Source organism: Sarcophilus harrisii, chromosome 5 (genome assembly GCF_902635505.1).
Source record: "Sarcophilus harrisii chromosome 5, mSarHar1.11, whole genome shotgun sequence".
NCBI lineage: Eukaryota > Metazoa > Chordata > Mammalia > Dasyuromorphia > Dasyuridae > Sarcophilus > Sarcophilus harrisii.
This window is the reverse complement of record NC_045430.1, coordinates 122,660,923-122,687,492: the sequence shown is the minus strand read 5'-3', so window position 1 is coordinate 122,687,492 and position 26,570 is coordinate 122,660,923. Positions and strand designations below refer to the sequence as shown.

The 26,570-nt window shown below is 35.1% G+C and overlaps 1 protein-coding gene across 1 annotated transcript in view; it reads left to right on the top strand.

The window, feature by feature from the left end:
- The window catches only part of PRKCQ (protein kinase C theta), a 187,913-nt gene that overhangs the window by 145,342 nt on the left and 16,001 nt on the right, over positions 1-26,570 (top strand). The window contains exons 15-16 of the mRNA XM_031938503.1: positions 11,628-11,766; positions 22,522-22,710. Of these exons, the coding sequence (XP_031794363.1) occupies positions 11,628-11,766; positions 22,522-22,710 (328 nt within the window). The remainder of the gene's footprint in view (positions 1-11,627; positions 11,767-22,521; positions 22,711-26,570) is intronic.

Sequence of the window (26,570 nt, the reverse complement as noted above, 5' to 3'; positions counted from 1 at the left end):
GGGCTTAAATTGAATAATTCTAATATTAAACTAATTTTAAAAAAACTATCAGAGTCCAATGAGAGCATGAGGACATCATGGAGAGCTGACAATCAAAACAACTTGTCTTAGTCTTCCCTCTGGCTATACACACTAGTAACTCTAAGCAACTCACAGTTTCTTAGCATTAGAAGTAATTTCTATGACAATAATTTGCAAAGAAGATTCAGATCTGAATTGGTTAAGGCATTTTTCTTACCCATAAGTTCCCTATAGCAATGAAATCATAGATGAAATCATTCCTCTCCTCTCTATCCCAGACTTGGGATATTATCCAAAATAATACAGAACAATAAAAAACAAAAAAAGGTTGTCTGAGCCTCAACCTACAAAAAGATGAGCATTCTTAAAGCATGAATGTGTCTATTGTAAAGTAAATAAGTAGGGTCACTACATGATTTGCTATAATATCTGTATCCCACAATACTTCCACTTCCATAATAAGCATTCATTGTAATGGTAGGGAAAAAGCAAAACAAAATAAGAGTGCTAGCTCACTCAAACATTCCGAATACAAATAGCCAAATGCTTTTAAATTTCAGTTTCCACTAAACAATCCATATAGAAGCATATCCAAATGAATTTAACCATAATGTTTGAGATATATATATATATATATCTAATATAATCTTATTAAAGTCCACTTTTTCCATCATAAATTTTACCAACCCATCAAATTCATATTTAAACAAAGAATCGTGTCTGATGCTTTAATTCCTTGGATATAAGGAAGTTTTTATTTTGTTTCATAAATTTAGTCTTTCATTCACAGTAATAAATTTTGAAAGCAAAAGGTGCAACCTTTTTTCTCATTTTCTCTCATTTCCATCTCCTGCTAAAAGGAGCAAAAGTAGACAAAATAATATATAGATAAATATGCTCAAATAATATAGGTCAGAAGTTTCTTAGTGAAAAAAAAAATGCTGTTTTTTCTTATCCCTGACTCTAGTTTTATTAGGAGCTATTTCCCCCTTTCATTGAGGTGTGTGTTTCAGTAAGAGACTTTTAACATAAAGTAGACACACACACATACACGCAACACATGTATCTTGGCATTCATACAAAGAGGGAAAAAATACCTTTTAAATACTCACCAGCCAATTGTCTTGGTTCTATGTCAAATTTTACACCTTTTCTATATTCCTTTTTCTAAAAATAATATGGGGACAATAAAGGGAAGGCTCTTATCACTGATTTTTTTTTCTTTATATTTCCAATCATCTTTTTAAGCCCCACTAGTAAGCTGAAGTTTGTGGAAATCTGTCTTTGAAATGGGTTAAATAGCTAACTTCATTTATAAAAGACTCAGGGTTAGGAGACTTTTTTTCCTCTCTGCAGTTTCTATGTTAGCCACTTATAATATTTTTCTTCAACTTTGGTAAAAGTTCCAAAGTATTTAAGAAAGAAGGAGACATCCCTACAATTTGATAATATCAGAGATAGTTTGGATAAATAGATAAGATAAGTTTGGATAAGCATATAAGTATGCTTATAGGAACTTAGAGGTGGCCTGTGCTATCCCTCATATTTCCAACACTGACCCATTTTATTTATTTATTATTGCTACAGAATTTCTAGTTCTGGGCATTTTTTTTGTAAGTTCTGACAATAGAAGCAGAATAGACTTATTAAAATTCCCGCTCCACATCACCTATACTAGATTTAGCCTACAGAATTCTTTCCTTTGTCTTGGTTGACTGACAATAGATTAATACTATTCTCATTAGGACTTCAGGATCTATTTTAAAAAAACACCATTGAGAACTTTTGACCCTCTGATAAGATATAACCCAAAAGATTCCTTGATTTATGGTTTAATTACAGGAATAATTGATTTTCTTAAATTTGGGTGACAATCTCCCAGAATTGAACCTACTCAGGCAACCAGTGGAGGAATATGAATCTTCAGTTTTCAGCTTTCTGGATAGAGTGTGAATTGGCTACCATGACTCTTCTTGCTCTAGGAATAATTATGAAATGCCCACAATTTAATTTCACAACTACCCGTGTTCATAAATACCCATGCCATGAATACATTTATGTATAACAGAAAAGAGCAAACTAAGAGAGTCATATTATTTAAAGGCCAACTAGGAGTCAAAGGGGAAATTCCAACTATTGTCTTTTACTCTGAGTGATAGATTACCATGAAACAATCCTGTCCAATATGTCAGATGTTATGAGTTCAATTGACATACTGTGGGAGTTTGGAGACATGATAAGTCTTTCCTCTCCTTCCCTACCATTTCATGCTCGTTAAATGAGTAAATTTGATAAGTATGCCATGGTACTACAAAAATTAAAAGGCATATTCTACTAAAGTTTATGAAAGGATATATCCTAGTAACATATAGCCTAGTAAAGTTTATAAAAGAATATAGGAACAGCTGGCTAGGACTCAAATAAAGAACTGAGAACAAAGAATACAGGTGCTAAAATTTTCTTACAGGTATTTGTAGAGGAAAGAATGAGTTCTTATGTAAGCCTGTAGATAAAGTCAGAGTACTCAACTACAAGTCTTAGCTTTGCCATTTACTACTATATGACTTCACGTAAATCATATCCTACCTTCAGATTCTTCAGCTGTCAAATGAAGACACTGGAGAAGCCTTCCAGCTAGACCAACTATAAATAACTGACCACCTGTGCCAAAAAGCCTTTGTATAACTCACATCAGTGGGAAATACAGCAGCACAAAAAGGGGCATCCTACTTTCCTAGAGATGTAAAGAAAAAGAAACAATGTTCCTATCTTCAACATCTGTTGGTATTGTCTCATCAGTTTTACCAATTCTAGGTTTTGTTTTGATTTTAATTTTAATTGGTGAGGACACAACTTGTAATCTGTTGCCTTCATCCCCCAATCTGTATTATAGGACAGCTAGTTGTTGCAATGGATAGAGAACTGAACCTGAAGTCAGAAAGATCTGAATTCAAATCCAGAATCAGATACTTGTTAGTTCCCTGATGCTGAACAAGTCATTTAATGTCTGTTTATATTAGTTTCCTCAACTGGAAAATGGAGATAATAACAACACTTACTTCCCAGAGCTCTTGTAAGAATCAAATAAAATAAGTTATAAATGTCTGACATATAGTCCTATATGAATGTTAGCCATCATCATCATCATTATGCTTTGAAACTATGGATTTGTAAGTTTAGAGCTAGGGGACCTTAGAGTTCATCCAGTTAAATGCCCCTGATTTATAGAAAAGAAATTCACACCCTAAGTGATTTGCTCATGGTCACAAAGAGTTAGCAAATAGTACATTAAAATTGAGTCCTCTAATTCTAAATACAGTCTTCCTTTCACTATATCTCTGGCCAAAAGGGCAAATATATGGGAAGGAAAGAAAGTGCCAAGAGAGTCTGGCACTTTGGGGATTGCCCTTTTTATATTCCAAGGTACAAGGGGTACACCCTCTACATACATATCTTGTATCTCTAAAATTATAACCTAGTGGAACTTTAGGCAGGCAACTTAATAGCCAAAAGCCAAGCAAATATCAAATTGATCCATTGCTTTAATATATGACACCCAAACCAATCTTCAAACTTTAAATATGCATTATGGATTTCAGTAAGCAAGTAAATGTTCACTGGGGAATTTTGTTCAATATTACATATGCTTAGCTGTCTTGCACCTTTGAGATGAATCAATAGGAAAACACGGGGATGGAGTTGGAATGTTTCTATTATGGATATATAGATAAATAAATAATATAGATAAATTAAATATGATTTATATATATATATGTCTACACCTAAGCTTATTACTTTCCCAAAAATCTCATACCTCTTACTGACCTTTTTTTCCTACCCAGTAGTATCTCCATGTATTCAAGTCTCCCCTGTTTTAAACACTAACACATAATTCTTCTGAGTGAAAGGTTAAATACATTAAGTTGGAGACAAAAGAAGCATAAAATGTAATCTATATGTCCCTCTTGTTTGCCAGTTTCCTAGAAACTTATAACATTTGGGGGAAATAGAATAAATAGCCATGAAAAAGACATAATAATCGGTAAAGTCTGGCCATGTTAAGTAAAACTATATTATGTGTATTTCTCATACTCATTTTGCATTGTAGTTATTTGTATGAGTCCTAGCCTCCATTAGATTGAAACTTCCATGAGGACTGGGACCCGGTTTTGTAATTCTGTATCTCTCAGCACTTAGCATGACATTCTACCCATAATTAAGTCCTTAATAAATGTCTGTTGCCCCGAATTGGAAGCAGTATTGATAAGGAAGTAGAAATGAACATGGTTTTAACTGAGTACCTAATAATTCAATAACCAAGGGGAAGAGTCAAGAAATAATTAGAATGGGGCTAATTAAATAGAAGAAAACTTCCTGGCAGAAACTAATAATATGTACAAAATTAGCAAAATAATATAAAATCATCTATCTCTCAGATTTGTAATGGTCAAATAAGATTATATTTGTAGTGTTTTGGAAAAGGGCTCTGTAAATGCTAGCTATTCTTACTGTATCATCTAGACTTTTGTTCGGTCACTGGAATTCAAAGATTAGAGAAAGAAGCTGATGATTTTGCATAACTCTGCCTCACTTAAATCCAGTTCACAAGCAAATAACATTCTTAATCATTCATCACATTTTGAAGTCATTGGCCATCCAAAAACAAAGGACAAAAAACAACAGCTATTGTTGTTATAGAGTAATTTTAGAAAGAAAAAGATTATTAAGAAAAAATTTGTGTAGAAAGTAGTACCTGAGTTGTTTAAATCAGTGGTGTCAAATTCAAATGGAACCACTAAACCTAATATAAGACTCTAAAAAACATACTAACATTATCTGTCTTCTGTCATATTTCTATTTCTCTTGCAGATATTTCTTGATTACATTTTAATTTTAATCAGAAGTGTGGACTTTAGGTCCTATGTATGACACCACTGTCTTAAATAGAATCAGGGATTCTAGGAGAGAGAGATTAGAAAGGAGTGTATTCCAGGAGTGGGGAGCAGAAGCAAGATACAGAATGTCATATATGGGAAAAACCAACCAGGACAATTCAACTTAAATAGAGAGTATGGCAAAGGAAGTAATAGAAAATGATTGGAAAACTCTGTGGAAGTAAAATTGTAAATTTTTTAATGGTTTTTAAATGCCAAGCTAAGGATTTTATGTTTTACCTGAGAAGGAGTAGGGAACCATTGATGATCTGTGAGATAAATTGCATGAACACATCGATGTCTTTGGAATGGCAATGCAATAGGAATGCAAAGAGGATGAATTGGAGAAAGACCAGAGCAAGTTATATATGAGCATTTTACTTATCACATGCCTGATAGCATCTGTAACCTTTAGATTCAATGTCTTTCTCTGTTATCTAACCTTTCTCCCTGCCCCAATCTAGTATTTAAAACCTGGCCAAATATTCACAGTCAAGATGACTGATAGACCTCCTTAGGCTAAGGTACAGAGGACATCTGTTTTTGGAACCAGTAGGATGAATACATGCCATGATATTGGATCTCCTGGCAGTCTTGACAAAAAGGGAATGACTCAGTGGTAAACTCAGTGTACATGGACTTGCATTTGGGAAATAATGGTTGGGGTTGGGAAAGAAGGTTCAATGAATACTCTCCTGTCACTGAGAACTGAACACCTAGTCAAGATGCTCCTCTAGACATCTGAAACATAGGATCTATCTACACACCAAAAGTGTCTTTAAGTACATTCAGATATATGTAATATATTAAATGTTTATAATACATATGTGTGAATAAAAGAAAAGATGAAAACCATATAGAGGCTGTTATCTATAGCAGGGAAGAGCCATTAGCAAATTTTTATGAATTATTATTCTGCTCAGGTGTCCTTTTTGAAGGAAAACCATTCATTACTTTAAATTCTTATATCTTTCTAAGAGTTAATATGGGAAAATGTTTTCTATATTTCTTCCTCTATCTTCAATGTTTCTGGGATCTGAAATTTAGTCGATATGGGAATTGTGATCCCCAGTAGATAGCCTCTGAGAATTTCCTGTGGCCAAAATAATCCATCACCTTCCATCCCATCTGATCCTCTCTGACTATTTAATCTCAGACAACAAGCAAAATTGGTAGGACTTGGTAGAACTTGCTCTCTGCTGGCCTCCTTCAATCATAAAAAGCTACTAGAATAAGAACAGGTTTGAAACTATCATTTTGCTATTAGAAATTTAAATAAAGAAAGAAATTTCAATTCCCATTTGCTAACAAATAATAAAAATTAATGGAAGCTAACTAAAAAACCTCTTGAGGAGGGTAAGGAGAGTGTAAAATCCGGCTTGAAACAACATCAAAAATAAAATATAATAAAATTTTGGCAACAGTCCCATCACTTCCTGGCAAATAAAAGAAAAAGAAATGAAAACAGTGTCAGATTTTATATTCTTCAACTCAAAGATCAATGCAGATGGCAATCGCAGCCATGAAATTTAAAAAGACATTTGATCCTTGGAAGCAAAGCTATGACAAATCTGGATAGCATACTAAAAAGCAGAGACATCACCTTGCCAACAAAGGTCCAAATAGTCAAAGCTTTGATTTATCCAGTGATGTTGTGGCTATATATAATATGTGTGTGTGTATACCTATACATATATACATACATATATAAACATATGAGTGTGAGATTTAGACTATAAAGAAAGCGAAGTATCACAGAATTGACTGTTTCAAATTATGTTGATGGACAAGATTTTTTTAGAGTCCCTCAGACAGCATGCAGGTCAAATCCATCGATACTTAAGTTAATTCAGGGTATTCACTAGAAAATCAAATACTGAAGACAAAGCTTAAATAGTTTGTCCACATAATGAGAACACAGAACTCATTGGAAAAGATGCTGATAGTGGGAAAGATTGAAGGCAAAAGGAAAATGGGATGACAGAGGATGAGATGGTGAGATAGTATCACAGAAACAATGAACATGAACTTGGACAGATTTCAAGAGAGAGTAAAGGATAGAAGGTCCTGCTGTATTCATGGGTGTCACAAAGAATCAGGAACAAGTGAACCAACCAAACAGAAGATTTCAGTTAAAATTGACAAATGCCTTGACTTGATAGAACACTCAAATTAATGAATTGGTGAATCAAGCAATAGACCTGGAGCTCAAGACGTGGGTTTAAATGCTACCTCTGATTTCTGTTAGCTCAGTGATTAAGAGAAAAACCAGTTAATCTCTCTAAATCTGTTTCTTCATTTGTAAAAATCAAGATAATAATACTTATTTTAGTTATTTCATGAGGTTGTTGTGAGAATGAAATGAAATAATGTATTAGGTGCCCCAGAAGTCTTAGTACAGTTTTAAGCTTTAATAGCTTTAGCTGGGGCACTCTATCTATGTAAAGTACTCATTCTGTAAGCCTTAAGTACTACATAAATGCCAGATATTGTTTTTATTAATTTCCTAAGTGATTTTCTTCTAAGATATTAATTCTTGTCATAAGTCATGATACAAGCATATTATATGTAGGCTAATATATTTTTAAAAGCTCATGAAGATATTCTCTTTCACATGAGGGCTTCCAATTTCAAATACATTTCATTGTTCTCAGTGATCTACATCACTTAATTCTAACAGCCATGTGATGGCTATATATATATATAATGGATGAGGGAACTGAAGCTCTTTATAAGTGTGTTCCTCTTTTTGAGTCATCTCAGTCCTGTCTGAATTTGTGGCTCCATTTGGGGTTTTCTTGGCAAAGACACTGGAGTAGTTTGCCATTTCTTTCTCCAGCTCATTTTACAGAGGAGGAAACTAAGGCAAACAGGTTAACGAGTTAAGTGACTCCCCCCAGGTCACACAACTAGGAAGTGTCTGACACCAGATAATGATGAGTTTCCTTGACCCAGCACTCTATCCCCTCTGACATCTAGCTTGGGCTTGTAAATAGGGATTAATTCATTGCATTTTTTTTGCACAGTATCTGGACCCATGCTGGTACATAAGAGATGCTTAATAAATACTTGTTGGTTGATTGAATACGGTCACAAGGCTAGCAAGCATCAGAAATCAGGTCTTCCTGATTCCAACTCTGACAATCTCTACACAAGACCATCTTGTGCTGACTTGTATGCAAGAAATGACATGACATGTATTCTACAAGAGAAATGAAAGGGAGCTAATCCTGTTACAGGAGGGAAAATAGTCTACAGGATGTGAGGAAACCCCCTCTTCTGTCCACTGAATGGATCTCCTGTAGAGAATTTATCCTAGAAATCCTAGATTTAAAGCTGGAAGATCATGCAGTCTAACACCCTCATTATATAGGGGAAGTGAAGTCCAGAGAGACTGAATTACTTGGGCAGCATCACACAGCTGGCAAATGCCTGCCATTGAGAGTCAAACCAAGGTCTTCCTCAGACTTGAGGTTCAGAACTTTTCCTATTCTCCCACATAGTTTCAGTCTGGACTACTGCAGGGAATACCTACATGGCCAAAGTCATACATAGCTCCATTGTAAGGGATCCCAAGTATTCCTTCTTGTCATAGTACCATGCTTAGTACAGATTCTCAATAAATATGAACAAATAGATATGACTTTATAATGTGACTTTTTGCTGAAAAGAAGGCCCAAACCCACTACATTTCTACGAAGTAAACACTCCTCTTTTTTTTTCCTTTGTTTTTGCTTTAAATACGAAGCAAGTGAATCAGAGGATACGTAAGTGGTTTGTACCTGCATATAACATGACATGGTAAAAACCACATCCTCTTCATTCCACTTCTGCTCCTTTCTCAGACCTTTCTGCCCCTAACCAGAAAAGACCACAGAGCAGAATAAAGGTCCCCAGTTTCAGGTCTTAACCACATTGTGTTAAAGTTTTATATCATAGTACATATAGGATTATAGATTTAGAGCTGGAAAGAGCCTTAGAAAACATTGAGTCCAACTCTTTTGTTCTACAGATAAGGAAACTGAGGCACAGAGAGGTTAAATAATTTGTTCAGGGCCATTCAGCTAAGTAAGTCTTTGAACTCAAGTCTTCCTGACCCAAAGTAAATGTTTAATAAAGACTTGTTGACTGACTCCAAGTCTAATGCCCTATCCAATATACCATGCTGCAGAGAAAGTAACAGCACTTAGTCATTCCAGAATGGTTAGAGTAAGAAGCCCCTTGAGATGTGATGTGATTCAAATCAGGTCAAAGTATCCCATTGCCCCAAACAAAAGACCTTCTCTGATACCTGAAAGTATGAGATGATAAAGGACTTTAAAGATCTTGTGGTTCTACCCTCTCATTTAACAAATGTAAAAAGGTCTAGATCCTTTTTACTGTCAAAGGCCATTTGGATGTTTATAATATCATTCTCGGGCCATACAAAATTATCAACTTATAGAACTCAAGCAGAGAGAGGTTATATCTAACTTTCAGCTCATCACCACCTATGGTTGCCTACCTTACCCACCCATGATCTAGAGCATGGAAGTGGCTCACCAAGATTACACCAACAGAATAGCAAAGCCAGAAGTTGAACTCACCTATTACTTTAAACCAATTTCTCTTTCCACTATAGCAAGTGTTCATGAAACCTTCTCTGGCTCCCTAAATCATATGTTCCCTAAATCTTCTCTCTCAGAATTTCTCTTGCCACTTTGTTTGGACCTCCCTAATTAAAATATTATAAATTATTGTGTGTTATATAATAATACATGTAAATATATATAACACACATGATAAGCAATCCAAACAAAATGACTGAAGAAATTCTGAAAGTATCATTTATGATTATATATAGGGGATTACTGCTACTCAATACATCTATAACTTGTAGTAAAATCACTTTATTAACTCATTTTTCAGTTGTGTTCAACTCTCTATGACCTCATTTGGATTTGTTTGTTTTTTTAGCAAAAACACTTTAGTTCGGCATTTCCTTCTCCATAATATTTTGCAGATGAAGAACTGAGGCAAACAGAATTATGTAATTTGCCCGGGTTTTCACACAGCTAGTAAGTGTCTGAAGCCATATTTGAACTCAAGAAGATGAATTTTCCTGATTCCAAGCCCAGTGCTCTTATCTACTATACCACCTGACTGCCCAAGTAAAATCACTACTTCAGGATTGTTGGTTTTTTTCCCTTATATGTAATTGTGTTATCTGGAAAGGAAAAATATTAATCTATTAATGTCTACTTACACACTGCATAGCTTATTTCTAGAAAAGTACAAGTCCCAAGAAGAATAGAACACAGCACAAGTGCATTTTGATGAGGAAGATAAATAAGGAAAAACTTCGAAGCATAAGTAAAGTCTAGAAGGAAGGGGTTTGGAGTTCAAGGGATGGCATGCATTCATTCATTCGTGTTTACATGAATTTTACATTCTTTTACATTACATTACTTTACATTCTTTTTACATTATTTTACTTTCTTTACATTATTTTACATTCTTACAAAACGGTAACTAAATTAGAATTCCTGTCTTCAAGAAGCTTGTTTTAGGTGTTTCAAGGAGATTAAATTCAGAGAATTATAAAATAGAATGTGAAAACTTTATTTTTTATTTAAAAGGAGTAGCAAGTTATATATTTAAAAGAAATAACAATAGATTTGAAATTTCAAGTATAATCATGTATAATTTTTTTCTATTCTATATTATGGACATTCTAGTTTTCTTTCTTAAATTCAGAATAAAATTTTAAAATATATAAAATAGAATTAAGTTTATAAGAAAAGCACAATATATTATTAATCAAAATGATTTCAGTTGAAGGAAATCACTGAAAAGTTCATGGCATGAGGATTCTCTGTACTGGGGATGAGTAAAGCAAGGGAAGAAAGAAAGCATAGGGAAAAAATTTTGATGAGGATACACTGACGTCTTCTTCAGAACATTACTTCAATCTCATCAGCTCTCACCTGAATTATTACAATAGCCTCCCAACTGAGTTCCCTATCTCTAGTCTTTCCCCCCTTCAATCAATCCTTCAGAAAGCCACCATATTGAGGGTTCTAAAGTATAGATCTGACAATGTCATTCCCCTGCTCAAAATGATTGACTCACCATTCACCCTAGGATAAAATGCAAATTCTTCTCACTGTATTAAAGATCTTTCACAGTATGGCCTCCATCTATCTTTCCAGGATGATCTTCCATCACTGCCTCTTATACATAATTTAGGCAAACTTGTCTATTTGTTGTTCACCATTCTCTCTTCTTCCTCTACCTTTGTTGTATCTCCTTCCTGCCATGGAATTCCTAGTTTCTCCCAAGGCTCAGCTTGAGTCATTTCCTATATGAAGCTTTTCCTGAGCTTTACCCATCCCTCCCCACATCTGATTCTACCCTCCCTTCTGGAAGTACTGTTTTTATTTTGCATATATTCTGTACTGGTTTATCTGTATAAATGCCATTTCTTTCAACACACATAATGTAAGCTATTTGTCTTTTTATCCTCAGCATCTGTACATAATAGACCCTTAACCAATGTTTGTTGTATCATTCAACCTGATCTTGTTTTTCAATTGCCAGTCCTGTTCTGGGATTAGCTGAACTACCCTTGTCAGTTGTGATAACACAACAGCTGACCTAAAAACACAAAATGTTTTCCCTTTTATTGTACAGGGACCTGAAATTGGACAACATTTTATTAGACAAGGATGGACACATCAAAATAGCCGATTTTGGCATGTGCAAAGAGAACATGTTTGGAGACATGAGGACAAGCACCTTCTGTGGAACTCCTGACTACATTGCTCCAGAGGTAAACAGTTCAGCAGATGCTGAGCATTCCCTTTCAGAACACCTGTTCGTTAGTTCAAACATTGCCAATTCTCCTTCCTCTTAATATTGAAGGTAGGAGGATTTGGGTTATGTAAGCTCAAAGCATTTGGGCTTTATCTTCTACAAAGCTTTTATATCAAAATTTCCTAGAAATCATTTCAGTGAAATTTTGTCTATATTTTAAATAAAGCTATTTCTCAGTGAGTTGTTAGGAATCCAGCTTTATCCTTCAGTACTTGCTCTCAGAATATGGCAGTCATTAGTTAGAGAAATGGACCAGAAAGGAAAACTGACAAGAAATCACATGGAAAGTGGCTAAGCCTAGCTCCAATTGTACACTTTGGGTGGTCAAAAACATATTTCAGTAATTTAAATTAAATACAATAAATATTTCCTAAGTGTACCATATGCAAAGCACTGTGAGAGGTACTGGAGGAGGTAAAAAGTTTTGTTAAGACAATCTCTTCATATTTGAATTCAGTCAACAAATATTTATTAATAGGAGGAAAAAAGCACATACACTCATAATTATAATGTAATACTTCAATGGATTTGTGATTTTTCTTCTTCCATTCTAATAATACAGAATGTAATGTATCTGTGCTTTCTCGATCTATGAGACTTGTCTTCCCATAACTCCTCCAGGATGTCTACTCAATATATTGGAAATCTTACTCTCTCATCCTTAATAGATATGTCAAATATGTGGTCTGGCTATCAGTTATTCTTCAATCTTTCCCCATGACTGTTCCATCTTCTTTTTCAGTCATACAGCTCTCTCATGATATTCTTTATGTCCCTTCCCCCATATTTTCTTCATTGGTTATATGTTCTTACCCACTCATGCACACCATTTGTATTTCCATTGCTTTTTGGGATTGACATTTGCTGGCTTTCAGCAATACAAGCATTACCTGAAAGATAGAATTGCTTAAAAGATAGAAAGCCATGTTGGGGTCATTGAAAGCACTACATAACGGATGGGGAGAAGAGAGGGAGGGAGCAAGGAAGGAAGGAGGAAAGAGGAGAGGAGAGAATGAGGGAAGGAAGGAAGGAGCAAAGGCACAGGAAAAGAGAGGGGGAAGGAGGGAGGGAGGAAATAAGGGAGGGATAGAGGAAGGGAGAAAGGAAGAAAAGAAGGGAGGGAAGGAGAAAAGAAGGGAAGAGGAAGGGAGGGAAAGCGAAAGGATGGAAGAAGAGAAAAGAGAAAAAAGACATTAACTATTATGTACCAGTCATTGTGCCAAGCGCTTTACAAATATTATCTCATTTGATCCTTACAAGCAACACTGTGAGAGAGGTCCATCTTAGATGTGAAGTAACCGAGGCAAACAGGATTAAGTGACTTGCCCAGTTCAAATAATTACTAAGTGTCTGAGAATGGATTTGAATTCAAGTCTTCCTGACTCCAGACCCAGTATTATATCATGTCACTGCCTGCTCTCTTCCTCACAATTAATATGGAGTCCAGTTTCCTTTCCATCCACAGTATTTGTTCAAGATACATGTACTCATATTTTAATAATGTTTTTGCTTATTGCATTGAGTATGAAACATTTCAAAGTCTCCTACGTTGTTGTTGTTTTTTTAAATACTCAAGCGAAAAAAATGTTAAATTCATGTCCCACAACTCTCCTGAATACCAGGATCAGATTAAAATGTAATTGGAAAATATTTAAGAAAATAAATGAAAATACAGTTCAATGTAGATAGTGTCAATAGGGTGGTTTTCTAAGTCAGTATGCAGCCCACAGAAATTCTTATGTATGACCTTCAGTTCAGTCTATTTATTATGCCTTACTAAACACCCAGAAAAAAACATCAAGACAAGTATGATAACACAACACAATTTTGCAAAACAAAAAAAGTTTCTAAGACCAGGGATAGAAGAGAGTGTTTATTAACACTGGAGAACAAAAAGGCTTCATAGAGGAAGTTCTATTTTAATTGGGCTTTAAGGTATAAATAACAATTCAGTAGGCAAAGATGACATTTCAGGCACAAGAAACATCATGATCAAAGGTACAGAGGTTAAAAATTGCAGGCATTTTCTGGCTACAGAGAGTGATTTGGTATGTCGCAGGGGTCCTCAAACTTTTTAAATAGGGGGCCAGTTCACTGTCCCTCAGAGTGTTGGAGGGATGGACTATAGTAAAAATAAAAACTTTGTTTTGTGGGCCTTTAAATAAACTTCATAGCCCTGAGTGAGGGGGATAAACGTCCTCAGCTGCCACATCTGGCCCGCGGGCCATAGTTTGAGGACCCCTGGACTCTAGAGCATATGTAGTATGAAAGGAAATAAAGCTTGAAAGGAAAGATAATACTAGATTATAGAAGGCATTGAATATAAGGCAATAGTATTTTAATTGTATTCAGTATATAATAACAAACAAAAAATACCTGGGCTAATTTTTTTTAAGCAGAAAAGTATTTTTTTCTGTTTTCTTTTTTACTGAGGCAATTGGGGTTAAATCACTTGCCCAGGATCACATAGTTAGGAAGTGGTGTGTCTGAGGTCAGATATGAATTCAGGTTCTCCTGACTTCAGGACTGGTGCTCTCTCCACTGCGCCACCCTAGATGCCCCCAGAAAAGTGTTTTTTTTTAAATGTTTTCAAGTGATTAGATGTCTAGATATAACATTAGCTTCAGGATCCTTTCCCAAAGAGACTCTGCATGCTATTACTGTGTCTTTGAGAGAGAAATATTGGACAATTACAATTTAATTCACATTCTTTGGGGATCTGTGAGCAGATTAGAATTTAACTGTCCTTTTCCAGAGATAGTTAACTGTGTAGCTGAGGAGAGGATAAAGCAAAAGGACTAAGAGAACTTATTTCCTGATGGAACTGAATATAATCATCAGCTTACAAAGAAATATAAAGAGAATTCTTAAAGAGATTTTAATTAGTATTTTTAGAAATTTAAAAAGGACAGCCAGGTGATGCAGTAGATAGAGCACTGGGCTTGGAATCAGGAGCACTCATCATCATGAATTCAAATCTGGCCTTAAGACACTATGTGACCCTGGCACCCTATTTGCCTCAATTTCTCATCTATAAAATGGTTTGGGGACAGGAATAACAAACCACTTAAGTATCCTTGCCAAAAAAAAAAAAAAATAGGGTCAGAGTCAGCACAGAAAAACAACTATTATTATTATAAGATTCAAATAAAGGCTTTTTTAAAAGGATTTTTGTAGAGAGTTGGGAAGGAATTAGTAGGGAGAGGAGGAAGAAGTAAAAGGAAGAGTGGGGAGGGAAGTTGAATAAGAAAGATTGCCTGAATGGTAGAGTGAGTTCCTAGAAGAGGTAGAAGATGAGATGACAAGTAGAAGGTCTGGCCTTAGTGAACAGTAGGGATTAAAATAATGGTGATGATAATGACCATCATGCTCTATTTGAAAAAGAACAATTTTAAGAGAGTTTATTTTTTCCTGTAGAGTAGATGGAACACTGGTGAATTTGCAGTCACAGGATTGATTTCAAATTTTGGCTCTGCCATTTTAATTATCATAAGTGTGATCTTGGGCAAGAGAAATCAGTTCTGAGCTTAGTTTTCCTGAGGATTAGTTTCCTCATGTGAAAAAAGAGAAGAGTGGATCTTTGAGGTACCTTACAGATCTAAATTAAAATGATCTATTGATTCTTTCCAAAAAGACCAGATTTGTCATTGACAGTAAGATTGGTTTTGAAAGGACTTCTGAACTTCCTATAAAAAAAAAAAACCTTAAGTAGGGCAGTAGCAAATATTCAGTGGACATAAAATAAATGTTCATTGAAGATACAACTGTGTCCACTTAGACAATTCAGAGATAAAACAAAATAATGCTCCTTTACCTTAATTATCTGCTCTGTAGATACGGATGTGGACCCAGCTTAAAATTACATGGTTTCCCATTTTAAGTTTTCTTTATTTAAACAAAGTTCCACATCTGTTAAACAAGAAATGACAAGTTTTACCTTTTAAGAACTGTTGAACCAGCTCAGCTCATTGTTTTTGGAAATTCTTCGTGTATATTAGCCTGTAGATATCAATGCATTTAAAATCTCTTCAAACTAAGAGTGTACAAACAAGGGAACAGGAAATGTCACAAACCAAGAGTTTTCTAAACAATAGACATCTCTACAGCCTCTCCCTTTCCCTAGTTTTATGTGACAGATTAACTTTTATAAATCTTTTCCATTTATTTATTTCCACTTTCAGCACATCTTACCTGCTGGTCAGGCATAGTGGTAGGGTGCTGGATATAAAGGATATGTAGGAAGATTTAAATTCAAATCCAGTCTTAAACACTTACTAATTGTGTGACATTAGTGGGGCAAGTCATTTAACCTCTCTCTCAGTCCTCAGGTTCCTCATCTGGAAAATGGGTTAATAGTACCTTTCTCATAGGATTGTTATGAAGATCACATGAAATAATGTCTATGCAAACCTTGAAGTACTATATAAATACTATTTATACTACTATTGTTGTTATTAATATTATATGCACAAATTAATTTTATTAGCCATGTAATCCCTCAATCTTCCTGTCCCTCACTAAAACATTTTTTCTTTACTCATTTGTTACATTTTCCTCCTCACTCCAAAAGTCCCAAAAGTGTCTTCTTTTAGACCCTACCAATAAGATTTAATAACATCAGTTATTCCCCCTCTATAAACTTGGATTCAACTAGAAGAGTAATTCTCAAATTATTTGCTCTCAAGACTCCTTTACACCCAAAACAATTTTTTAAAAAGTATTAGGGACCCTTTCAAAGAGCTTGTTTTTACATTAGTGATAGAGACAAAGAGGAAGAGCAAGTATATGGGAAATTAAAATGTTTAAATATCATTATGAAAATAGTTTTAACCTCACAGACCTTCTGAAAGGTTCTCAGGGGCCATGGGGTCCATTTTGAGATCACTAAACTTAAACTAAGCCTAACTGTGTCATTTGACACTTTTGACCATGGCTTTTCTACCCTTGGTTTGCACAACATTCTTGGTTTTCCTCCTGAATCGATTACTGTTTCTTAGATACCACTGACCCTTATTAACCTTTAAACACAGGTAGGTATTCTGTGAGGTTCACTGATCATCTTCTCTGCTCTTTCTCCACATTTTCCCTTTTGTGATTTTCATTTATCCTCCAACTTCATTATAAAACCTAAATTTCTTGCCTAATCTCTAGTCCTCATCCCTGACCAGCTGCTGGATAACTCCCCCTGTATACTCAATCTCCATATATCTCAAACTCCACATATTTGAACGAAAACTCATCTATGTTCCCACCCCAAAAGAAGCTCCTTCTGACTTCTCATATTTGTATCAAGTCCATGATCTTTCAGTCACTACATACAAAATTCAAATCATCTTCACTCCTGCCTCTATCATTTTCTTTCCCCTTTCCATTCCCATTACCCTGTCAGGTTCTCTTCTCACCTCTCATGTAGCTTTCCAATTATTTCCCCCCACTTTCAGCTCCTCAACCAATCCAATCTATACTATTTGCTGCTTCCAGATTAATCTTCCTAATGCAAAGCTCCAACATCAACTCTCTGCTCCCCCCCCCCAAAAAAAGGAAAGGCAAAAAGCCTCCAAAGAGTCCCCATCATCTATTGAATGAAATCTAAACTTGAGTTTGCTAGAGCAGTCTAAATTTCCACTATTTCTTCTACTATACCCATATTTCAGGTTACTTATTGTTCCCCACACACATACCTTGGCTTTTTCCTCTCTACAAATTCACTTATAGTTTTCCCTGTATCTTAAATGTCCCCCCACAGCTTCTCAATCTCTACCTGCCCAAGTCTTATGACTTCATTCAGTGCCCAACTAAATCCTTACCTTCTTCATAAAGCTTTACCCTGATACCTTTAAGCTTTAAGTGATCTCACTCACTATGCTATGGAAATAGCATGTTGTTATACTTTTCTAATACATTTGTCTAATTCTGCTTTGAATTGTATTAATATAAAAGCTTTTAATATCTCCTTGAAGGCAGTGAAGCCTGTCATGTTCATCTTTGTACGTTCAATGGCACCTTGCACAAAGTAGATGCCAAATTAAAATTAATAGATTGAATTGTCAAAGACCAAACCCTCAGAGCTATTTTGAATTTCAATATGTAGGATTACAAATAAAATTGATTGATGTGCGAGAGGACTGAGGGAAAGGATTAAAGCCAAGTTGTGAGAACAAGATAGAATTAAAAATTGAATGCCAGATATAGTCAAATAAAGTCATGCCAGTCCAGTGAGTAAAGGGTCAAGGAGGCCATGTGGCAAGCACAGAGATTCATCAAAGGATTACTCAAATCATGTAATGGCTCCTAGAAGAAAAAAATAACTCCATTTCTAATATATTCCAGATATGATATATGAATGCTCACAGTTCTCCCCACAGCCGGGGAATATCGCCATTAAGCCTGGTTAACCATAAAACTTATCCAGACCTTGTACAGCATTTGATTTATTTGATGTTGATAACAAAAATATCATACCTTAGAATGCCCATCAATTGGGGAATGACTAATAAGTTGTGGTATGGAATTGCATTGAAATACTACTGTGCTATAAGAAGTGAAGAGTTCCTTGATTTTAGAAAAATATGGAAAGATTTACATGAAATAGTGAAGAATGAAATGAGAAGAACCAAGAGAACAAAGTATACAGTAATAGCAGTATTTTTTTTAAGAACAACTTTGTGTGACTAACTCATTCTGAAAATTATAAATATTCAAAACTGCAAATGATCTGTGGAGGAAGATGCCATCTGCCCCAGAGAAAAGAACCAATAAATAAAAGTATGTAGAGTATAATGCTACACATATGTGAGCATGTATATGCACATAATACATACATATATATGCACAAGATAGCGTGAGATATGAGGAGAAAAAATATAAAAAGTGCACAGCAAAGAATAAAAGAAAACTTGAAGGCAGAGAAAAAATATTAAAAGTCCATAGCAAAGAATAAGAGAAAACTTGGAGGCATAGAAAGGAGAATAGCTTTGAAAATTATGTATAGTAATTATTACATAGTCTTTCAAAAAAGAAGCAGTGTAAAATATAAATTCATGGTTTTATAATGAATTCTCTATTTATGTTGTGCTGTATAGAGGAAAACTTTTTTGTCTTTATGTATTTAAGTTTAAAATGAATAATAAATAAAAGCTTTTAAAAAGCAATTAGAAGAAGTCACAGCAAATAAAATGTCACTTTATTATTTTTGCCCAAGGTTTATCAAAATAAAAATAACTTAACAACAACAAAAATGCCACACTTTATATTTTCTTGACCCAGCCCCACAGAATCTCAGAATTGTAAATGATTTTAAAACTTAGGTAGTCCAAATCATACCTGAAAAAATAATTCTCCCTATGACATCTTCTACAAGTAGAAAATGAACCTCTGATTCAAGTGGAGTGGTTCCATATATACCAGATGCTGCCTGTTTTAAGTTCTCTAATAGTTTAAAAAGTTTTCTTTAATATCAAAGCAAATTCAGTTTCTCTGAAAACTTTGCCAATTGCCCCGTGTTCTGTACAAGGCTAAATGAGTTTAATCTCTCTTTTTTTATATCTCTTTGAATGATACCAGCTATTAGGAGGCAGCTTAATACTTGCTTTGGAATCAGGAGACATAAGTTCAAGTCTTATCTTTGCCACATACCACTCCCTGCATAAACTTGACTTTGAGTGAGTTAGTTAATTGCTCTGGTTCTTGAAGATCCACATCTGTAAAATGAGTTGAATTAAAGGACCCTTGTTATGGTCCTTTCCAGCTCTATACCCCAGTTCATTCATATCCTTCTTTTATAAACTAAATTACCCCAATTCTATTCATCAGTACCTATATGGCATGATCTCCACCTCCTCACCAGCCTAATTGGTCTCCTCCCCCATCCCCATGAGCACAGTCCAGATTGTCAATGTCCTTCATAAATTATGGCACATATAGAAATGGACTACTTCTGATGGTAGTCAAAGACACCACCATCCTTCCAGTTTCATAACTTCCTTGTCATCTTCAACTCTTCACTCTCACATCCTGTATCCCATGGTTTTCAAGTCTTGCTGTTTCTACGTCCATAGCTTCTGTCTTCTCCATTCACACAGTCATCACCAAACAAGGCACTTATCAGCTCTCACCTGAACTATTGAATTTCCTCTCCAGTGTAGTCTCCTTGCCTTGCTTTAAACTGTTCCATCCTTTGCACAAACTACCAAAGTGGTTTTTCCAAAGCATAGGTCTGACTCACTTCATTTGTTCAATAAACTCCAGTAATTCCCTGTTACCTTCAAGATCAACTTTGTCTTTAGCTCCATCCACCTTTTTCAGTTATATGAACATCACATGCTCCAACCCCAATCTCTGTGCCTTTCCACCATATAAATAAATTTATGTATAAAACAACTAATTTCATGTACAAACATATATATATACATATATAAGATATACATACATACATACACACACATTATATATATAATATATATATAATGTGTGTGTATGTATGTATGTATGTATATATGTATATAAAATCTCTGGGAGGCTTGGTGGATTGGTAGTCCACTGACTGGATGAAATGCACTCCTTCTTTGATTGTACCTCTTTGTATACTTAGTTTCCTTCCAGATTCAGCTCACATATCACCATCTACAAAGTGACCTTTCCCTTTACCCACCCTTCTGGTGCATTCCCTGAAGAAGTTTATCTTATATTTGTTTTTTTGTGAAGATACATAAATAGATATATATGTATACATGTGCATATGTATGTATACAAAAATATTTGTGTATAAATATATATATATATATATGTATATATTTACATGTTGAAACCCCTCCCCCTTAGAAATGTAAGCTCCTCAAGGGCAAGCCTGATTTTATTTTATTTTTCTCTTTGTGTTCCCAGCATCCAACATGGTACCGGCCTGTGAATGCTTAAAAATAATTGAATAACTGATAATATTCCAAGTTTACTTTAATCAGGAAAGGCAAAGCAGGACTAACACTTCCTTTGCTATGGCTACACTCTTAAATTTAATTTAAAATCACATTGTTTTTTGAATATTGTAGTGTTGATTCATATTGAGCTACCAATCTACTAAGTTTTCCAAATCTTTTTCTCATACATAATTTTTTTTTATTTTCCTACATAGTTATTTGTCCATGCCTCTCCCCATCCTGTACTTATACAATTAATTCATTTTATTCAAAGTAGCACACATTCTAACCTATCAATTCTTTTTCAGATTTGTCATCCAATGTATTAGCTATGTCTCTAACCTTCGAATGCAAATCAGATAAGAATGCTCTGCATGCCTCCAAAATAATCATTGATAAAATTACTAAATAACAAAGAACCTAAGCCAAATATTTGAAATGCTTCCTAGAAGCCTCTTTCCAAGATAATATACCATTAATCCGTGGTTATTCTTTGGGTCCAATCATTCAGTCAGTTCTGGATTCACCTAGTTGCACTGCTATCTAGTCCATACCTTTACATCTTGTCCACAAGCTTACAATGACAGATGTTATCAAATGTTCTGCTGAAATATCAGTAGACTATATCTACAACATTCTACTGTTCTAGTAACACTGTACAAAATTTTAAAAATAATTTTTAAAAGAAGGAGATTAGTCTGAAATAGCCTGTTCATTAAGAAATGAGCCCACCCTAGCCTTTAACAATTACTGATTCCCTTTATAAAAACAGCCAGGCCTATTCTGCCAGGATTTGTTACTAAACTCCCTGGTTTGGTGATTCCTCCCTATTTTTTAATGAAAATTTGTTGATGTTGTGCAGTCATTTTTGTCACGTTCAATTCTTCATGTCCTCATCTGGGGTTTTCTTGGTGAATAAACTAGAGTAGTTTGCCATAAAACTGAGGCAAAAGGATGAAATGATTTGCCCAAGGTCATATAGCTAGTAAGTTCTGAAGCCAGATTGACCTCAAGAGGAAAAGGCTTCCTGATTTCAAGCCCAGCACTCTATTCATCTAGCTGCCCATCACTAATTTTTTCAGATCTCTCTCCTTCCCTATAATTTTTCTTTTTTCTGAAGCTATTTAGTCATATTTTATAAATAAAGAAACCAGAAATCCAATGAGGAAATTTCCTTGTAGTCGTGAAATAGTCACAAATGAAAAGTAGGAATATAATCTTCATCTCTGATTTCCAAATCAGTTATTCTTTCCATTCCTTCATGTTATCCCAACTATTAACCAAAATATATAGAACAAGGGAGGTTATCAGTCAATGGACCACATTTAGAAAGCTGTGTTCATTTCTGGGTATCATGATTTAAGTAAATATTGACCAGCTAGATTATGTCTAGTGAAGAAAAATGGGGACATCAAGAGACCTAGAAAGGATGTCATCTAAGGATCAATTGAATATAGAGCACATAATACTAAATTCTATTCAATTAATCTTGAAAAACCTATTATGTGAAAGAGGAATTATTAGACTTATTCTGTGTGATGTCAGAAAACAAAACATAACTTGGAAGCAGATTTTATCTTAACAGAGTAAAGACTGTCCAAAACTGAAATGAGCTGCTTCGATAGATAGTGAGCTTCTTAACACTAGAATGTTCAAAAAGAAGCTGCACCCTTCAGGAAGATTACAGAAAGAATCCTTTTGTTGATTGGGAGATTGAACTAAATGATCACTTATTTCCTTTTCTACTCTAGAATTCAGTAATTCTATAATATATAACTCTATTCTTTGTGGGTATACAGATCTTGTTGGGTCAGAAATACAACACTTCTGTCGACTGGTGGTCCTTCGGTGTCCTCCTCTATGAAATGCTAATTGGTCAGTCACCTTTCCATGGCCAAGATGAAGAAGAGCTCTTCCACTCTATCAGAATGGACAATCCTTTATACCCAAACTGGCTTCAGAAAGATGCCAAGGATCTTTTAGTAAAGGTAAGACATCAAATCAAAAGAAGAAATCACTGAGCATTTCCATGTTTGAGATTAGATTTTTATTTGCTGTTGACTCTTCCTACATATTTCTTCCTATTTGTTTCCTTGTTTTAATTATTTTCTGTTTATCCTTATAAAACTTGTCTGTATATATTTGTGTTATCTACTACATTAGATTGTAGGGTTCTTGAGGGCAGGAACTATCTTTTGCCTTTTTTTTTTTTTTGTATTCCCAGTGCTTAGCACATATCTAGCAGATCGTAGGCACTTAATAAATAATTATTGATTAAGATGGAAAACTCAAATGTAATAAGAAGTTAGAAAGTTACCCTAATTTTATTTTTTTCCCAGTACCACTTTATTTTTCCATTTACATGTAAAGATAGTTTTCAACATTCATTTCTGTAAGATTTTAGTTCCAATTTTTTTCTTCTTCCTTTCCTTACCTCCACCTTCCCCACACTAGTAATCTGACATAGGTTATATATGTACAATCATTTTAAACATTTTCATATTTGTCATGTTGTAAAAGAAAAATCAGAACAAAAGGAGAAAAAAACATAAGAAAGAAAAAGCAAACAAAAAAGTGAAAATAGTATGCTTCAATCCACATTCAGTCTCCATAATTGTCCCTCTGGATGCAGATGGCATTTCCCACCCCAAATCTATTGGAGTTGTCATAGAATGCTGAATTGCTAAGAAATGCTAAGTCTGTCATAGATGATCATGACACAATCTTGCTGTTCCTGTGTACAGTGTTCTCCTGGTGCTGCTCACTTTACTCAGCATCAGTTCATGGCAATCTTTCCAGGCTTTTCTGAAATCAGCCTGCTTGTCATTTCTTACAGCACAATAATATTCCATTACATTTATTCCTTAATTTATTCAGCCATTTCCAGTTGAGAGGCACCACTCATTTTCCAATTTCTTGCACCAGAAAAAGAGCTGCCACAAACAGTTTCCCTTACTTAAAAAAGATCCAAAAATTTTTTATCAAGCATCTATTTAATGTTAAGTATTATGCTAGAAGAAAGAATATAAAGATGAAAAATGATACATTCCCTTCTCTTAAACAGTTTTTTGTTAAATAAGGAGGATATAGCATGTTTATAAATTATGTGAAGAACATAAACTATGAAAAAAGCAAAGGAAAACTTTGTACCATAATAAAGGATCATATATGGCTAGAAGGACATATCAGGCATTCCAAATCCCATGCACAGGTTCTCTCCCATGTCTGGAATGCTCTCCCCAATCTAGCTTTCCTGACTTCCTTAAAGACTCAACTCAAAACCTTTTTCAAAAAAGTCTTTTCAAGTACAGCAATTTCCTCAGTCCCTATCTCTGAATTTTTCTTTTATTTAAAGCAGAATAGATCTTGTATATATGTAGTTTTTAATCTGTCAGCATGTGAGCTCTTTGGGATTGGAGAAGAGAAGCACTACATTATATATATATATACACACACACACACACACACACACACACACACACACTTAATAGATGATAGGCCCTATGCTAAGAGCTGGGAATGCAAAGAAAAGCATATATATATATATATATATATATACATATGTAAGTATGTATGTATGTATATGCATCTATTGTGTTGGGCCTGAATTCAGGAAGACTCCTCTTCCTGAGCTGAAATCCAGCTTCAGACACTTACTAGCTGTGTGACCCTGTTTGCCTCCATTTACTCATCTATAAAATGAACTGTGTGAAGATTGCGTATTTTTAAAATCAGTTGGAGTCAGGAATTCAGGTTAGGGGAAAATCATCAGTCTTTATTCTCAGTGAAGAAGGATCGGAGGTGGAAGAGAATCGGCGATAGCAATGTGTGCAGCTGAGTCAAGAAGCTAGCTAGACCAGCAGCCACACCACCAGCAGCCAGGAGAATGGAACCCAGGCCCAATCTCTCCCAGCTTCTCTTCCTGTCTCTCTCTGTCTCCACCCACCAAAATCTTCATTTCCTATACAACACATCAGGACTTGCACAGAGAGTGGGCAGGGACCATTCTTTCTCCAAGCATGTATATTAATAGAGTATAGCCCAATTACTATTTAGCCTCACATGCTTGGGACCTCAGTGCATCAACTCAAACCTTAGCCCATTACAGAACTGGAGAAAGAAATGGCAAATCACACCAATATCTTTACCAAGGAGACCTCAAGTGGAGTCAAGAAGAGTCAGACATAACTGAAACAATTCAACAACAAAACTATAGTCGCAGGATGTGGGTCCAAATTCTGATTCTGATGAATGCTCCCTGTGTGCATTAAGATGAGTCATTTAACATCCCTGAGCCTCAATGACCTCCTCCCTAAATCAAAGAGCCGTGGGGTCTCTTCCCGCTCTAGCTCTGTGATCCTGTGAAATCTCAAAAAACTAAATTGTCTGGGTTATACTTGAACAAGAATCCTCTCATGGTCACTGAGCCTTTAGAAGACCTCCAGTAATGAGAAATGTATAAGTGACTTCCAGGAACTTACAACTGAAGAGACAGGATAGGTGGTACAATAAGGAACACCAGCCTTGGAGTCAGGAAGACCCGAGTTTAAGTCCAATTTCAGACACTTGACACTTACTGGCTGTGTGATTCTGGGCAAGTCACTTAACAATTGCAAGGAAAAAAGAGGAAGAGAGGGAGGAAGGAAGGAAGGGAGGGAAGGAGGGAGGGAAAGAGAGAAGGAGGGAGGAAGAGAGGAAGGGAGGGAAAGCAGAGGAGAGAGGGAGAGAGGAAGACAGAGAAACAAGGGAAGAGGAGAGAAAGGAGAGGAGGAGAGAGGGGGGAAAAGATGGGGATAAACATGTTTGATAGACCATGAAAATTGCCTAAATGTGCTAAAGGAATGTGAGTAGCTGATGACAGGTGGAATTAATCAGTGACTACTTCAAGAAGTGAATTTTGAATATGATTTTAAGAACCTTTGCAGAGGGTAGGAAAGAGTTCACTTCAGGTTATAATAATGTCATTTCCAGAGGCAGAAGCTAGCATGAAATCTGAAGAGTACAGAAAATAGATTCTTTAGCCTAGGGTGGAGCACTTATTAAAGGAACTAAAATAAATCGATTGAGGATATTAATTGGTGAAGGAGCATGAAACTCAGGCTGACATGTGTTTTCATTAAATTTTACTCTAGCAGATGAGGATTTCATGACCTTTTCCTAGGCATAGTTTGGACACATTGTCTCAGTTGCAAGTTCTAGCAACTGTAGCCTTAAATATCACTGTTGTAGACCATTATATTGACCCACTATCCCCCATATGCCTTCCTTTTACTAGGTGACTTTAAACAATTAATCTCACGTCTCTGGGCCTCTATTTCTGCCTTTATCCAATTAATTTGGATGAATTCACTGGGTGGGAGAAAAAGTATACAGAAATGAGACTGATAATAAAAAACAAAAGATTTCATAAAAAAAAGATTTCATAAAAATAATAAAACCCTAAAAATAAGATTTTTTAAAATAATGAGATTGAATCCCAATTCAGTCACATATTAACTCTGTGTGGATCCGTGATGTTCAATCTTTGTGCCTTTTTTTTGCTGAGGCAATTGGGATTAAGTGACTTGTCCAGGGTCACAGAACTTGGAAGTGTTAAGTGACTGAGGTCACATTTGAACTCAGGTCCTCCTGACTTCAAGGCTGATGCTCTATCCATTGCACCACTTAGCTGCCCCCTGTGTATATACATATATGTGTTTGTGTATATAATAAAATATATATGTATATTTTATGTGATGAGAATTACCCATTATCTATATAAGCATATATAATTATTATTATTATGACTTGCACAAATATATAGCACTTTAAAGCTTAAAAATCATTTTCCTCACCATCTAATGAGCTA